This window comes from Jaculus jaculus, chromosome 10 (genome assembly GCF_020740685.1).
Source record: "Jaculus jaculus isolate mJacJac1 chromosome 10, mJacJac1.mat.Y.cur, whole genome shotgun sequence".
In the NCBI taxonomy this organism is placed as follows: domain Eukaryota; kingdom Metazoa; phylum Chordata; class Mammalia; order Rodentia; family Dipodidae; genus Jaculus; species Jaculus jaculus.
The window spans coordinates 100,220,245-100,237,154 of record NC_059111.1 but is presented as its reverse complement, the minus strand read 5'-3'; the positions used below and the strand labels follow the sequence as shown (position 1 = coordinate 100,237,154).

At 41.4% G+C, this 16,910-nt stretch overlaps 1 protein-coding gene across 1 annotated transcript in view; it reads right to left on the bottom strand.

Moving 5' to 3' along the window:
• The window catches only part of Ttc26 (tetratricopeptide repeat domain 26), a 50,609-nt gene that overhangs the window by 13,640 nt on the left and 20,059 nt on the right, over positions 1–16,910 (bottom strand). Inside the window, exons 8-12 of the mRNA XM_012949360.2 lie at positions 15,908–15,982; positions 10,077–10,179; positions 7,515–7,570; positions 5,817–5,870; positions 3,448–3,511 (exon numbers count right to left, since the gene is read on the bottom strand). Coding sequence (XP_012804814.2) covers positions 3,448–3,511; positions 5,817–5,870; positions 7,515–7,570; positions 10,077–10,179; positions 15,908–15,982 — 352 coding nt within the window. The remainder of the gene's footprint in view (positions 1–3,447; positions 3,512–5,816; positions 5,871–7,514; positions 7,571–10,076; positions 10,180–15,907; positions 15,983–16,910) is intronic.

The window sequence follows — 16,910 nt, the reverse complement described above, 5'->3', positions numbered from 1 at the left end:
ATCAGCCAGGGCTACAGCAAGACCCTACCTTGAAAAAAAAAAAAAAGTTATTGGGTTAGCAAGATGACTTAGACAGGTGTGGTGGTCATACCTTTATTCTCAGTACTTGGGAGGCAGAGGTAAGAGGATTGCCGTAAGTTCAAGGCACTCTGAGACTCTGAGACTACATAGTGAATTTCAGGTCAGCCTGGGCTAGCACAAAACCCTACCTCAAAAATGAAAGAAGAGATGATGAGGGCTGGAGAGATGGCTTAGCGGTTAAGCGCTTGCCTGTGAAGCCTAAGGACCCCGGTTCGAGGCTTGGTTCCCCAGGTCCCACGTTAGCCAGATGCACAAGGGGGCGCACACGTCTGGAGTTCGTTTGCAGTGGCTGGAAGCCCTGGCTCTCCCATTCTCTCTCTCTCCCTTTATCTGTCTTTCTCTCTGTGTCTGTCACTCTCAAATAAATAAATAAAAAATGAACAAAAAAAAAAATTAAAAAAAAAAAAAAGAGATGATGAGAGACGGCTTAGTGGTTAAGAACTTGCTGGCCAAAACAAAGGACCCAGGTTTGATTCCCCAGTGCCCACATAAAGTCAGATGTACAGGTGGTACATGTGTCTGGAGTTTGTTTGCAGTGGTTAGAAGCCTGGTGTACTCATGCTCTCTCTCTCTCTCATTGTCTCTCTTAGATAAATAAATAAAATGTATTTTTAATTTGAGTCATTGTTTAATTGATAAATGGGAATGTATTCTAAGATACCTTTCTAGACTCTGAAATGACCGATTCTGTTAGCCACAAACTCTTGGGTAACTTTCAGAGTTCAAAACACACACATTTCTAGGTATGGGGATTTCAGGATTCCCCTGATTGTTCTTCCATGACTTTGACTCATTCAACTCCAACATCTACACACTGAGTGTAGCCTGCTCTCCATATCACTTGTCCAAGACAACTGAGCTCATCCAAACACAGAGAAATAATGTGTCATGCAGCTAGCTGCTTCTCATCCAGATCCAACTTTCTGTCAGCTCCTAGACTTCTATTTGAGGTAACAGAGGCTAATTTGACCCTAGTCCATGCCACAGGCATTCCCAAGCACTCTACCCTGTTCAGTTTTCTCCACAGCACTTATCATTGTCAGATAAACTGGATGACATTGATTTATGTGTTATGACCTGGTCTGTAGGCACCAGTAGACTGTAAGCCCCACAGGGGTAGAGATTTTCATTTGTTTTTTTAATTGCTACATCCCAAACATTTAATAAGTTTTTGCTGTATAAATAGCATGAAATGGGGAAAGGAAATATTACTCAATAAATGGTGTCTCCCAGTACGTGGGTACTGGGGAATTGAACTTCAGTCCTTAGACTTGGAAGTCAAGAGTCTCAAGTGCTAAGCCATCTCTCCACCCCTTTTTTGGATTTTTTTTTTTAATTCGTATTGGGAGTCGGGTGTGGTGGTACACGTCTTTTTTTTTTTAATTTATTTTTATTTTTTTTTAATTTATTTGAGAGAGAGATACAGAAATAGGAAGGTAGACAGAGAGAATGGGCGTGCCAGGGCTTCAGCCACTGCAAATGAACTCCAGATGTGTGTGCCCCCTTGTGCATCTGAATAACGTGGGTCCTGGGGAATCGAGTCTCGAACTGCAGTCCTTAGGCTTCACAGGAAAGCGCTTAACCACTAAGCCGTCTCTCCAGCCCCTTTTTTGGATTTTTTGAGTCAGGATCTCACTCTAGCCCACCCTGACCTGTAGCACATACTGGCCTTGAACTCACAGTGACTTCTCACCTTAGCCTCCTAAATGCTGAGATTATCCTCTTTTTAATGAAAGCTAGAGAGAGAGAGAGAGAATTGGCAGGCCAGGGCCTTAGCCACTGCAAACAAACTCCAGATGTGTGTGCCACCTTGTGCATATGTGCCACCTGGGCACACGTGTCAGCTTGTGCATCTGGCTTACGGGGGTTCTGGGTAGTGGAACCTGAGTCCCTAGGCTTTGCAGGCAAGCACCTTAACTGCTAAGCCATCTCCCCAGTCCTATCACCTCTTTTTTGTTTTTCTTTTCTTTCTCCCCCCATTTTGGGGGGGGGTTTCAAGGTAGGGTTTCACTCTAGCCCAGGCTGACCTAGAATTCACTATGTAGTCTCAGGGTAGCTTCAAATTCACAGCAATCCTCCTACCTCTGCCTCCCAAGTGCTGGGATTAAATGTGTGCACCACAATGCCCAGCTTCTATTCACTCTTTTTGGGTTTTTTTTTTTTTTGAGGAAGAGTCTCACTGTAGTCCAGGCCGACCTGGAACTTACTCTTAAACTCACAGCAATCCTCCTACTGCTGCCTCCTGACTGCTGGGATTAAAAGCGAGTGCCATCATACCTCACCTAATTTTTAAAAAAATATTTTTATTGCTGGGTGTGGTGGCCCAAGCCTTTAATCCCAGCACTTGGGTGGCAAAAGTAGGAGGATTGCTATGAGTTTGAGGTCCCCTTGAGACTACATAATAAATTCCAGGTCAGCCTGAACTAGAGTGAAACCCTACCTTGAAAAAAAAAAAACCCACCATATTATTTATTTATGTTAAGAGACAGAGAGAGAAAGTGAGTATGAATGCACCCTAGCCTCCTGCCACTACAAACAGACTCCAGACGCATGCACCACTTTACGTGTCTGGTTTTAGGTGGGTACTGAGGAACTGAACCTGGGCCTTTAGGGTTTACAATCAAGTGCCTTTAACCACTGAACCATCTTTTCAGCCCCTTAATTTTTTTATGTAAAAAGAAAAACCATACACTTGGTGTGATGGCATACACATATAGTTCTAGGACTTGGGAAACTAAAGCAGAAGAACCATAAATTTACAACCAGCTTACAGAGTGAGTTTCAGGTCAGCCCAGTACTGCAAAGTAGTGGGACCCTGACTTCAAAAAAAAAAAAAAAAAAGGTGGGGAGAGTTGAGCATGGTGGTGCAAGCCTTTAATCCCAGCACTCAGGAGGCAGAGGAAGGAGGACTGCTGTGAGTCTGAGGCCACCCTGAGACTCATAGTGAATTCCAGGTCAGCCTGCACTAGAGTGAAATCCTACTTGGAAAAAAAAAAAAAAAAAGGAAAGATGAAATTTAAAGGCAAGCAAATGACCTCAGTGAGGGGTAAAATTTGCAACTTGACAAAAGATTAATACATTGGGAGCTGTTGAAAGTTCAGTAAGAACTAACAGTTCATACCTAAACTGGTTACAAATTAAAATTCTCACAAACTAAGGGGTATACTTATCCTCCTTTATTTATTTATGGTCTCCTCCCATGAGCTGACATGTTCAAAAGGGCTAATACTAGTAATGTCTCCTATTTCTGACATCCCCCACTTCACTCTGTGAAGCTTAACATACACCTCTAGACACAGAATCAAACCTCACTAGTCACCAACCCCAATTGTGAGTCACGCTCATAATTACAGATCTCAAACATACCACATTCACTGGCTGATCCTCCCACTAGTTGGAAGAACTGCTGGGCAATTTTCATATGATCCCTCTGAAAAACAAAGTAGAGAGGACTCAGGTGAAAAAATTAATTTATTCATATTATACCTTATGGATCATATGTTTTCAATATTTTATTTATTTATTTATTTGAGAGAGATAAAAGAAAGACAGGCAGGTAGAGAGAATGGGCATGCCAGGGTCTCTAGCCACTGCAAACAAACTCCAGATGCATGTACCATCTTGTGTATCTGACTTTATGTGGGTACTAGGGAACTGGACCTGAGTCCTTGGCTTTGCAGGCAAGTGCCTTACCATTAAGCCATTTCTCCAAACTATGACTCATATTTAACAATATAGCATTTACATATTCACATTTACATATTTACATATTTACATATCCACAAGCAAATAGGAAATGATAACCTGAAAGTGCATGAAAACTTATACAGGGTCAATTAGAAAATACAGGTAAAAATCCCATCTCAGAATTCTATCCTAAAAAGACCTGCATTTCAAGGATCTATTCATTTTAGACATCCAAAAGCAAATACTGGATGCTCTCTTATTATATGTCTGACATTTGTATGGAAGCCAGGACTACAACAAGGACTGTTTATTAGACTCGTTTATTGGTATGAGTATTCACAGTCTATTATATCCCCACAGAGATAAGTAGCAATAAAAGACTTTTTTAAATTTATTTGAGAGCGACAGACAGAGAGAGAAAGACAGATAGAGGAGAGAGAGAATGGGCACGCCAGGGCTTCCAGCCTCTGCAAACGAACTCCAGATGCGTGCGCCCCCTTGTGCATCTGGCTAACGTGGGACCTGGGGAACCGAGCCTCGAACCAGGGTCCTTAGGCTTCACAGGCAAGCGCCTAACCGCTAAGCCATCTCTCCAGCCCAAAAGACTTATTTATAATCTCACTTTGTTTCGTAAGAATTTATTGTACCATATGACATGGATAAGAGCCTATTTATGTATTTATGTATCTGGTCTCAAAATTGTGATCTTCTTACCTTGGCCTCTCTGGGATTACAGGTGTGTGCTACTATGTCCAGAGAGAGAGGAAGTGGCAGATAGAGAACTGCCGCGCCAAAACCTCTAGCCACTGCAAACTCCAGATGCATGTACCACCCTGTGCATCTGGCTTACATGGGTATTGGGGTTTTTGAACATGGGTCTTTAAGCTTTGCAGGCAAGTGCCTTAATCACTAAGCCATCTCTTCAGCCCATAGACAGTGCTTAAGCAGTTGTAAATTTTTCTAAGCCTGCATGGATGCCAGCACTCATGGTACTCAGGATGTGGACTTCCATTAGCTCAGGCCAGCCTGGGCTACAGTATGAGACTCTGTTGAAGAAACAGAAAATAATATAAAAATTTAAAAGCTTTTTCTAAGGCTGGAGAGATGGCTTAGCAGCTAAGGCAATTGCCTGTGAAACCTAAGGACCCATGTTCGACTCTCCAGATCCCATGTTAACCAGATGCACAAAAGTGAGGCAAGTGCAAGGTCGCACATGCCCACTAGGTGGTGCAAGCATCGAGTTCGAATGCAGTAGCTGAGGTCCTAGCACACCAATTCTCTCTCTCTTTATCTCTGTCTCTCCAAAAAACCATATCTCTCTGTGTCTCTCAAAAAAAAAAAATCTTTTTCTAGAAGAGATAGGGGTGTTTCTCAGAGATCAGAATGTATATTGGGCCTAGGTTCAATCCCCTGTACCTTAAGCTTTCCTAGAAGAGACAGGTGTGGCTCAGTGGTAGAGTGCACATGAAGCCCTGGGTTCAATCCCCTATACCTTAAAAAGAAGCTTTCCTAGAGAAACAATTTCTCCATTTTATAGAAATGTAGCACACATGAAGCCCTGGGCTCAATACCCTGTACCTTAAATAAAGAAAACTCTTAGAGAAAACATTTCTCTATTTATAGATGCCAAATCATAGTTCAGAGATATTCATGGATATAAAACAGTCACTAAAAATAATAATAAAATTATACAATGATTTTTTTGTCAGTAATTTAAAGCACTGTATTAAAATAGGTTTCTTTTAATAATAATTTTTAGTGTTAAAGCTTTTATTTCCTCTACATAGCAGAACTGCTTTTTCATGGAGTCTGGAATGGAGGGCTTGGAGAAAAAAAGGACCTGCAGGACTTGAGGATGTGGCTCACTGGTATGCACAAGGCTCAGGGTTTGATCCTTAGCACCCACCCCAAAATAAGTAAAATAAAAGGAATTGCAGAGCCCACTTATTTGTAAGCTTGTTACTAGTTAAACCTTGATATCCTTTTTGTTTTTTTTCTGCACACCAAGAATTTTACAAGGCATGGATTACCAGTGACTTGGTACTCACCGAACCCATTTCTTGGCCAAGGGCTGCATTGACAACTCCTTTGAGAATATACTCCTGGAAACATACAGTCAAACTGATTAATTTAAGAGGAGTGTGGAGCTCTGAGGTATCTTTCTTCTTAAGCCTTGCATCAACTCAATACTTCATACATAGTCACTCTTCTCTGCTGTATCCCTGGCTTAAATGCAAGAATTTGGATCTCTGATTTAGTTTCTAGTAGGCAACCTTCCACATAACAGAATAAATAATATTTGCAAATTCTCAATGTTAGGCAGAAATAACTCAGTGGGAGTTCCAGGAGATACGTTCTGTTTTACAGCAGAAACCAATAAAATGTTTATGTAGCCACTTTTATCACCTAATCAGCCTGAGCTAGTCTCTGTAACCACATCATATACACTATTTCCCCTCTCCAATGTTACAACTATCCTTTGCTAGGGATCCTTTTCCTCAAGAAAAATAAAAAATAAAGTGTCTTCTGGTTTCACTATAATATATTCTCTCTTTTGGAAAAGATCTCCAACAGCTTTAATTGCATCCCTTTTAATTTTTTTTTTAGGATTCAGGTTGCTCTTTAATCTGTGCGTGTGTGTGTGTGTGTGTGTGTGTGTGTGTGTGTGTGTGTGTGTACACGTGGAGGTCAGAGGACAAACTCAGGTGTTAGTCCTTGCCTTCCACCTGGTTTGAAGCATGCTTTCTAATGGTTTGCCACTGCATTCGCCAGGCCAGCTGGCCTACAAGTTTCCAGGGATTCTCCTGTCTCTGCTTGTCATCTCCCTTAGTAGTGCTGGAATTACCGGTGCTTGCGCTACTGTGTTTGGTTTTATGTAGGCTCTGGGGACCTGAACTCAGGAACTCATACTTGCATGGAAAGTGTTTTATCCACTGTTTTTATCCAGTGTTTTATATTCCTAGCATTTTTTGTTTTTTGTTTTTTGAGGTAGGGTCTCACGCTAGCTCAGGCTGACCTGGAATTCACTATGTAGTCTCAGGGTGGCCTTGAACTCACAGCGATCCTCCTACCTCTGCCTCCTGACTGCTGGGATTAAAGGCATATGCCACCATGCCCGGCTCCTAGCACCAAATTTTGAACAGATACCTTCATTAGCCAATTTATCTTTTTTTTTTTTTTGAGGCAGTATTTCAACCTAGCCCAGGCTGACCTGAAACTCGCTCTATAGGTCCACGCTGGCCTCAAACTCACAGAAATCCTCCTACCTCTGCCTCCCAAAAGGCTTGCACCAACTACACCCAGTTTAGATTTTAATATTTTTAAACATTAGCCTTTTTTTTTTTTTTTTCGGTTTTTCGAGGTAGGGTCTCACTGTAGCCCAGGCTGACCTGGAATTCATTATGGAGTTTCAGGGTGGCCTTGAACTCATGGCGATCCTCCTACATCTGCCTCCCGAGTGCTGGGATTAAAGGCGTGCACCACCACGCCCGGCTTTTAACATTAGCCTTTTTGAGGAATCAACTATATCGTAAAGTTGGGCATGGTGGGTAAAGGAGTTTAATCATGTCAAAAAACCCAAAATATTTATTGCTATATCAGTAGTCCCACAAAACACTCATATATATATTAGCCCTGTCTGGTATCCTCTAAGCAGGAATCTTCTCTAACATGCCTGAAAGCTGCATGTCTGAAGTTCTACTTTTCACAGTACTTGTTTAGTAGAAACATTAACCATTTTCAATTACCTGAGGGGCAGTGGGTTCTAGATCCTTAATCAAATTATAAGCTTCTTGCACATCATCTGAAATTAAAGAAATAAGTAGTCAATACTAGTCTATATTCCAGCAAGCCTCTCGGAAGCAGTCCAGAGAAAGGTGAGATCCTACAGTATTCAGATATTCACAAGATATAGGATTGGGGATGTAGCTTAGTGAGAGAGTGCTTCCATAGCACATGTAAGGCAAAAAAGTGTTTAAGCTAAGGATAAGGGTAGGGTCTAATATACCAACAGCTCTGACTAAGAAAACTTACCATTTTCAAAAAGAAACACTAAGGGCTACTGAGATGGCTTAGCGGTTAAGGTGTTTGCCTACAAAGCCAAAGGATCCCGGTTCAATTCTCCAGGACCATGTAAACCAGATGTGGTGGCTGGAAGCCCTGGTGTGCCCATTGTGTTTCTCTCTCTCTCTCTCTCTCTGCCTCTTTCTCTCTCTCAAATAAATAAACAAACATTTAAAAATATTTTTAAAAGAAACATGAAATATATAGGGATTAAATGACATAAAATCTAGAGTTTACTCTAAATTGTCAGGGCAAACAAGTGACAGAAAAGATTGACTACATCCTATTTTTTTGTTTGTTTGTTTGTTTTTTGTTTTGTTTTGTTTCTTGAGGTAGGGTCTCACTCTAGTCCAGGCTGACTGGAATTCACTATGTAGTCTCAGGGTGGCCTTGAACTCATGGCGATCCTCCTACCTCTGCCTCCAGAGTGCAGGGATTAAAGGCATGCGCCACTGCGCCTGGCTTGAATAAAGCACTTGCTATGCAAGTGTGAAGACCTGAGTTTGGATCCTCAGAACCCATGTAAGTGCCAGGTGGGTGTGGTGGCCCACACATAATCCCAGCACTCAGGAGGCAGAGATGGGGCATCCCCAGGGTAAACTTGCTAACTAGACTAGCTGAATTAGCAAGTTCTGAGTTCAAGAGAGATTCTGCCTCAGTAAGTAAAGTGGACAACAGTCTAAGATAACACCTGATGTCAACTTCTGGCCTCCACATGCACCCTCACGCATGTGAGCCCACATACATGTGAACATGCATACACTCAGTCATACATACCATACACAGATATATATGCAAAAAGAGTTAGTGGTTGACAATGTAGCTCAGTTGTTGAAAGTGCTTGCCTAGCATAAACAAAACCCTGAGTTTGAATACCAGCACAGCATAAAGGATATGTAATTCTAGCCTATAATCCTAGAATTTGGGAGATGAAGGCAGAATCAGGAGTTAAAGGTCATTCTCAATTACATAGTGAGTTCAAGCCAGTCTGGGATACATAAGATCCTGTCTTAGAAAAAGAAATTCTTCTGAGAAGTGACAGTGGAGTGCTCAGCATTGAAACATCACACTTTCCAAGATTCAGAGTCCACTGCAGAAGATGTGGTGGAAAGAATGTAAGAGCCAAGCCAGGCGTGATGGCGCACGCCTTTAATCCCAGCACTCGGGAGGCAGAGGTAGGGGGATTGCCATGACTTCAAGGCCAACCTGAGACTATATAATTAATTCTAGGTAAGCCTGGACCAGAGTGAGACCCTACCTCGGGGAAAAAAAAAAAAAAAAAAGGTAGGACTACTTACAATGTGCTCTTCCATACACAAAATAGGCTGGATATACATGACCTCATAGAGCCTTTACTACCTACACAAGAGCATCATAATAGGAGGAAAAGATGAAAAGATGATGACATCAAAATAAAAGACAGACTGAGAGGGGGAATAAAGTTGTCTGGTTGGTTTCTACTGATCACCGAAAAAGGCCACACTTAGTTTGAAGTGCATGACAGTACCCTGTCCAGGTAACTGTTGGACAAAACTACTTAAGGCATGTGTCTAGCAGTGTTAACTTCACTTAGAGGCAATAAATATCACGTTGTTTTTGAATCATAGCATTTCTCTTAAGATGCCTGAGTTAAAAAGAAACAGAGATGCAGATACTATTAGCCAAATAAAAACAGCTGATAACTGAAGAAAGACAAGAAAATGTAGACATACATTTAATTTAATTTAACTTATTTATTTATTTATTTAGAGAGAGACAGAGAGAGAATGTGTGTGCCAAGACTTCTAGCCACTGCAAATGAACTCCAGATACATGTGCCACTTTGTACATCTGGCTTCATGTGTGTACTGGGGAATCAAACCTAGGCCATCAGGCTTTGCCACCAAGTACCTTTAACTGCTGAGTCATTACTCCAGCAGATGTATATTTTATAAAAGGATAAATTAGAAAAAAAAAAGAATTATAAGAGGGGGGAAAAAAAGAAACCGAAAAGGAAACAGGCAAAGCACTGAACAATAACAGGAAAAAAAGAACAACAGAAAGAAAAAGGAGAGGTATGGAGCAACAGAATGGAAAGAGAAGGTGAGAAAAGATATAACTCATGAGTATCAACACTTTGTTCTAGCCTTTGAACTTGTTACAAATGGATCTATGGCTATATTATTTAAAATATATAGAAGTAGTTCACTCACATTAGATTTTTTAAATATCTCATTCTAAATAAGAAGAGGGCAATTTTTTCTTACCTTGACGAAGGTAGTAAATCACTAGGTTTAGCCTAGCTTCAGGAATGACATCAACCAGAGGCGGTAAAACCTGCAAAGCCCCTTCACCTCCTCGGAAAACCACCTAGACATAGAATGTAACACTTGTTGTAGCAATAAGCATGTATTCACTGGTGCTAAGGCACTGTCACATATAACTGGATCCGTGATCTCCCACATTTAAAAAAAAATTATTTTATTATTTATTTATTTGACAGAGAAAGAGGAAGAGAGGCATGCTAGGGCCTCCAGCCACTGCAAACGAACTCTAGATGCTTGTGCCCCTTGTGTATCTGGCTAACTTGGGTCCTGGGGAATCGAACCTGGGTCCTTTGGCTTTGCAGGTAGACGCCTTAACCGCTAAGCCATCCCTCAGAGCATGAGTATTTACTTTTGGCTGAATACATTAGCTAACTGAATTCTATGTTTTTCCACCCTCTTCCTTCCCCTTGTTTTTGACCATTTATAACATCCCTGTCATATTTAAGTATTTCATTTGAACTCCTACCTAAACCCAATCTCTACCATCACTCTCAATGCTCTTTCCCCTCTTTTTTTACTCCAGCCCAGGCTGATCTGGAGCTCATTCTGTAATCCCAGGCTGGCCTCGCATTCAGTAATACTCCTACTTCTGCTTCCCAAGGGCTGGGATTTATGGCACGTACTGCCCCACCAGGCTCCCTTCTTTATTTTAAAAAACATTTTTATTTATTTATTTATTTTTCTTTTTGGTTTTTTGAGGTAGGGTCTCACTCTGGTCCAGGCTGACCTGGAATTAACTCTGTAGTCTCAGGGTGGCCTTGAACTCATGGCGATCCTCCTACCTCTGCCTCCCGAGTGCTGGGATTAAAGGCGTGCGCCACCACGCCTGGCTAAAAATATTTTTATTTATTTATGAAAGAGAGAGACAGAGACAAAGAGAGGGAGGGAGAGATGGGCGTGCCAGGACCTCTAGCCACTGCAAATGAACTCCAGGTGCATGAGACTCCGTGTGCATCTGGTTTACATAGGTTCTGGGACGTAGTCAAACCTGGGTCCTCAGGCTTCACAAGGAAGTACCTTAACCACTAAGCCATCTCTCTAGCCCCCTTCTTCATTTTGATCCATAGCACGTATCACTTCATTCTGCCATGCACTGCTTATTATCTGTTTATGCTCTATCAGCCAGAATACAAGCTCATATACAAGGAACTTTGTATCTACTCTACAGACCCAGCCCCTAAAATTGATACCATCACTGGTCATTTTTGAAAGGATGAATGCATTTTTTTGTTTGTTTTTTTGAGGTAGGGTCTCTTCGCTCTAGCTCAGGCTGACATGGAATTCACTATGTTATCTCAGGGTGGCCTCAAACTCATGGTGATCCTCCTGCCTCTGCCTCCCAAGTGCTTGGGTTAAAGGCATGTGCCACCCCGCCCAGCAGAAACATGTTTTGTTATTGTTTTTAGACAAGATCTCTCTTTGAAGATCCGACTGGCCTTAAACTCCATATCCTTATGCATCTGCCTCATGAGGACGAAGGTTACACTGTGTGTCACCAAACCTGAGGCAAGGCAGAACTTTATTGTATAAATTTCTTTTTATCTCCCTAAGAGCTGTTGGGGGAGGAGGAGTTGTTCAGTGGCAGAAATTCCTTTTTCCTATTCCTCTCCCTCCTTCTTCTTTTTTTCTTTCATTTTGGGGATGGGATCAAATCAGGACCCTGTAAATGCTAAGCACAGTATAGCAGACACATACATAGTATACCATCAAGGTCTATACTCCTTTCCTAGAAAACTCTTAAGATTAATGCAACCTTTTTCTCTCTCTCTTTCCTTCTTTCTTTCTTCTTCTTTTTTTAAAGAAAAAACACTGTGGGCTGGAGATATGGCTTAGCAGTTAAGGCATTTGCCTCCAAAGCCAAAGAACCCATGTTAAATTCCCCAGGACCCACGTTAGCCAGATGAATAAAGGGGTGCACGTGTCTGGGGTTCGTTTGCAGTGGCTGGTGGCCTTGGCATGCCCATTCTCTCTCTCCCGCTCTTTCTCTGTCAAATAAATAAATAAAAATAAAATATTAAAATAAAATAAATAAAAATAAACATTGTAATTTTGGGTTTTTTTTTTTTTTTTTTTGAGGTAGGGTTTTACTATAGGCCAGTCTGACCTGGAATTAGTCTCAGGCTGGCCTCAAACTCACAGCCATCCTCCTACCTCAGACTCCAGAGTGCTGGGATTAAAGGTATGTACCACCACAGCTGTCTTGTCATATTGTAATTTTTAAAATATATTTTTAATTGATTTATTTATTTTAAAAATTATTTGAAAGAGAGAATGGGTGTGCCAGGGCCTCCAGTCACTGCAGATGAACTCCAGACACATGTGCCACCTTGTGTATCTGGCTCACATGGGTTCTGGGGAATCAAACTGGGGTCCTTAAGCTTCACAGACAAACCCCTTAACCATTATGCCATCTCTCAAGCCTTATTTGTTTGTTTGTTTGTTTTTTTGATTTTTCGAGGTAAGGTCTCACTCTAGCCCAGGATGATCTGGAATTCACTATGGAGTCTCAGGGTGGCCTCGAACTCATGGCAATCCTCCTACCTCTGCCTCACGAGTGCTGGTCAAGCCTTATTTATGTATGTATGTATGTATTTATTTGAGTGAGAGAGACAGAGAGAAAGAGGCAGATAGAGAGAGAATGAGTATGGGCACACCAGGGCATCCTGCCACTGTAAAGGATCTCCAGATGCATATATCACTTTGTGCATCTGGCTTTATGTGAGTATTGGGGAATTAAACTAGGCCATCAGATGGTTGTATTTGTGATTGTTAAAATAAGCTACATTTTGGGCTTGTTATTTGTTGCTTCCTGATTTATAGTGCTTTTGTCTCTTCTTCTGTCATTCATTGGGGAAGGGTTTCACTTGGTCACAAGCTGACTTGGAACCCTCTACAGACCAGAAATCTCAGCCTCCCAGTTGACAGGATTCAGGGTATGGGGCAACATACAACCTTAGGGACTGTGACTTTGTTAGAGGACCTGGTTGTCATGATAACTACTCTTGTATAAATACTTTGTGCTATTTTTCAAAAATAAAATAAAATAAAATAAACTAGGCCATCAGGCTTTGCAACAAAAACAAAAAAGACTCAAATGGATTTTATATAAATTTTCTGAGCTTTTCTTTTCATTTCCCAGGGACAGCATTACAATTAAATAAGTTAAAGTTGGCTGTGTGGCACATAGTAGCTACTTAAATCAAATGTAATTCATGCCACAAATATTCTTTAGCACATACACGCCTACTACCATAATAAGCACTGAGGATACAGCCGCACCAAGTCACTCCCTTGCCACTATCTAAAACTATTCAAGTGTGGAGAAGCCCTCAGAAAAAGAACAACTAAATATGCTGTCAGATGGTAAATGTTATGGAGAAATGTTGAAAAACTTCCCAGAATCTAGCACAACATTCAGAACATAGTATCTTGTTTCAAAACACACAAAAACCAAGCTATTTTTTCCACTTCAAAACTCCAATTTGGGTCCTCTCTAATTTTCTTTTGTTTTTATTTGGGTGGAGCAGTTTGAGGTAAAGTCTCACCGTAGCTCAGGCTGACCTGAATTTCACTATGTAGTCTCAGGGTGGCCTTGAACTTATGGAAATCCTCCTACCTCTGCCTCCTGAGTGTTGGGATTAAAGGCATGTGCCAACACACCTGCCTCTAATTTTCTATTTTTTTTTTTAGAAATATTTTATTTAGTTATGGGGCGTGGGCGGATGGAGAGAAAATGGGTATTCCAGGGCCTCTAGCCACTGCAAACAAACTCGATACATGTGCCACCCTTCTCACCTCGTGCAGCTGGCTTATGTGGGTACTGGATAACTGAACCTGAGTCCTCAGGCTTCGTAAGCCCCGTCTTGACTACTAAGCCATCTCTCAAGCCCCTAATGTTCCAATTTTTAATTTAATTTAATTTAATTTTGCTATGGGCAATTCTTTACCTGTTTTCTTGATCTTGTGACTTCTAACTGCACCTGGACTTTGTTCCCCAAAACAATAAAGCCAGCCAATTATGGCATTGTAATTACCTTCTCATTGCTGGGATAAAGCAATCAACCAAAAGCAGCTGATGTGGGGAACGTTTTAATTTTTGGTTTACAGTCTCAAGAGGAAGCGTTGTGATGACAGGGGAAAATATGGCCCAAGCAGAGGCTGGACATCACCTCCTTGCCATAGCAGATGGAAGACAGCAGCAGGAAAATGAGCCACGTTGTGACAAGGGAAAACTACCTATGACATCCCTAAGACCACCCCCAGAATCACGCTTTCAGCAAGGCTCTATCTCACAAATTGCCACCAGCTAGGAACCAAACATTCAGAATACATGAGTTTATAGGGGACAGCTGATTCAAATCACCACACATGAACTGAAACCTCCAAAACTGTAAGCCAAATGTGCAAGCCACATTTCCTCCTTCAGGCTGACTTCACTCAAGTACTCTTGTCACAGAGACACAAAAAGCTGACAACACAAATATTCTAAAATCCAAACTCTGAATCACTTTTGGATTCAAGCATTTTGCTTAAGAGATATTTAACCCATATGTGTTAAGACATCAAGACTTCGTGCCACTGCAAACGAACTCCAGAAGCTTGCACCACTTTGTGCATCTGCTTTTACATGGGAACTGGAGATTTGAAACCAGTCTGGCAGGCTTTGCAAGCAAGCACCTTTAGGAACTAAAACCATCTCTCCGGCTCCCAATTTATTATGTGATATGTTCCTCCAAGTGCACAGTTAATGTTTCTTCTGCTTGAGCCATTATTATACCTGAGCTACATTATATATATATATATACATACATATATATATGTATGTATATATATATATATATGTATGTGTATGTGTGTGTGTGTGTGTGTGTGTGTGTGTGTGTGTGTATATATATATATATATATATATATATATATATATATATATATATATATATATATATATATATAAAATCCCTAGAAGGCTAGGTATGTTGGCACACACCTATAATCTTGGCTCCCTGGGAGGCTAAGGCAAGAGGCTTGCCTGGACAACACAGAGGCTCTGCACCATTCCTCTACAGATGAGTATGTGAGAATGCCTGAGGCTGGAGCCCATCATTCAGTTCAGAAACCTCCCAGATGACAAAGTATGAAATTGTAAATGATACTATAATATCGAGGTGCCCTTTCTTGTCTTGTCTGCCAATTCTCTTCGTGACCCATAAAAACATGCCTTTTTGCATGTGCCACCTTACATCGGGCTTCATGTGGGTGCTGGGAAATCACACCTGGGCTCTGCAGGCAAGCACCTTTATCTGCTGAGCCATCTCCCTGGCTCCTAGGTTTTGTGATTATTGTTTAAGCAATGGCCATCATAATCCACCACCCATTCAATTTTCCTTCCCACTTTTTGTACTACAAACCTGCTCCAGTACAATCAACTTCTTACCTGTCAGCATTGTTCTAGCCCTTCTGTCCTGGACCACAGTGAACCTTCTAAATCCCAGCTGCCTTCAAAGACCAGAAAATCTTCCCCACGTTCCTTTGCTTTTCTCAAAGCAACCTAACGTGGATCTACACAACCTTGTGTTTCTTTCCAAATGGGATAAATATTGCTTCCCTCCCAATAAGGAGAGACTGATGTTTAACATCGTCTCTTTTCTATGGAGGCACTCCCTTAGAAGTGTAGCAGTATTTTCTGGGAGGCTCCTTTTATTCCTCTTTAATTGCTGTTACATACCCAAGGAGAACGCCACTGAAGCCAGTCAAAATGGGAAACCATTACTCACCAGATTGTGCCTGATGAGTTCCTTAGCGAACTCAAAGGGTGAAGAGGCGTTATCCATCAGGCTCTTGAGTTCTGCCTGAACATAAAAATGAAAGAGCTATGAAAAAAGTAGCAAGTGTAGCCAGGCGTGGTGGTACACACTTTAATCCCAGCTCTCGGAAGGCAGAGGTAGGAGGACTTCTGTGAGTTCGAGGCCACCGTGAGACTACTGAGTGAATTCCATGTCAGCCTGGGCTAGAGTGAAACAAGAAAGAAGGAAAGAGAGAAAGACAGAGAGAGAGGGAGGGAGGGAAGGAGCAACTATATATTCTTATACATATTTACTTGTTTATTTATTTATTTATTTGAGAGAAAGAGAGTGAGAGAAAGAAGGAGAATGGGCACAACAGAGCTCTTGTCACTGCAACCAAACTCCAGGCATAAGCCGCACTGTGGAACTAAACCTGAGCCAGCATGCTTTGCAAGCAACCATCTTTAAACAATGAAGCATCTCCCCAGCACACGAATGTATTTTTTAAGTTTTTATTTATTTATTTGAGAGAGAGAGAAACAGGCAGAGAAAGAATGGGCACAACAGGGCCTATAGCTGCTACAAATGAACCCTAGATGTGCCCCTTTGTATATCTGGCTTTACATGGATACTGGGGAGTTGAACCTGGCTCTTTTGGCTTTGCAAGAAAGTGCCTTAACCACTAAGCTATCTCTCCAGCCCCAAATGTGTAGTTTTAATTTTTAATATTTAAAAATTTTTTTCTTTCTTTCTTTTTTTCTTGTTTTATGAGGTGAGTCTCACTCTAGCCCAGGCTGACCTGGAATTCACTCTGGATTCTCATCGTGGCCTCAAACTCAGACGGCAATCCTCCTACCTCTGCTTCCTGAGTGCTGGGATTACAGGTGTGCACCACCACACAAGGTTATTTATTTTTTATTTTTAGTTTATTTTATAAAGAGACAGAGATGGGGAGAGAGAGAAAGAATTGGTTGCACAATCGAACTCCAGATAT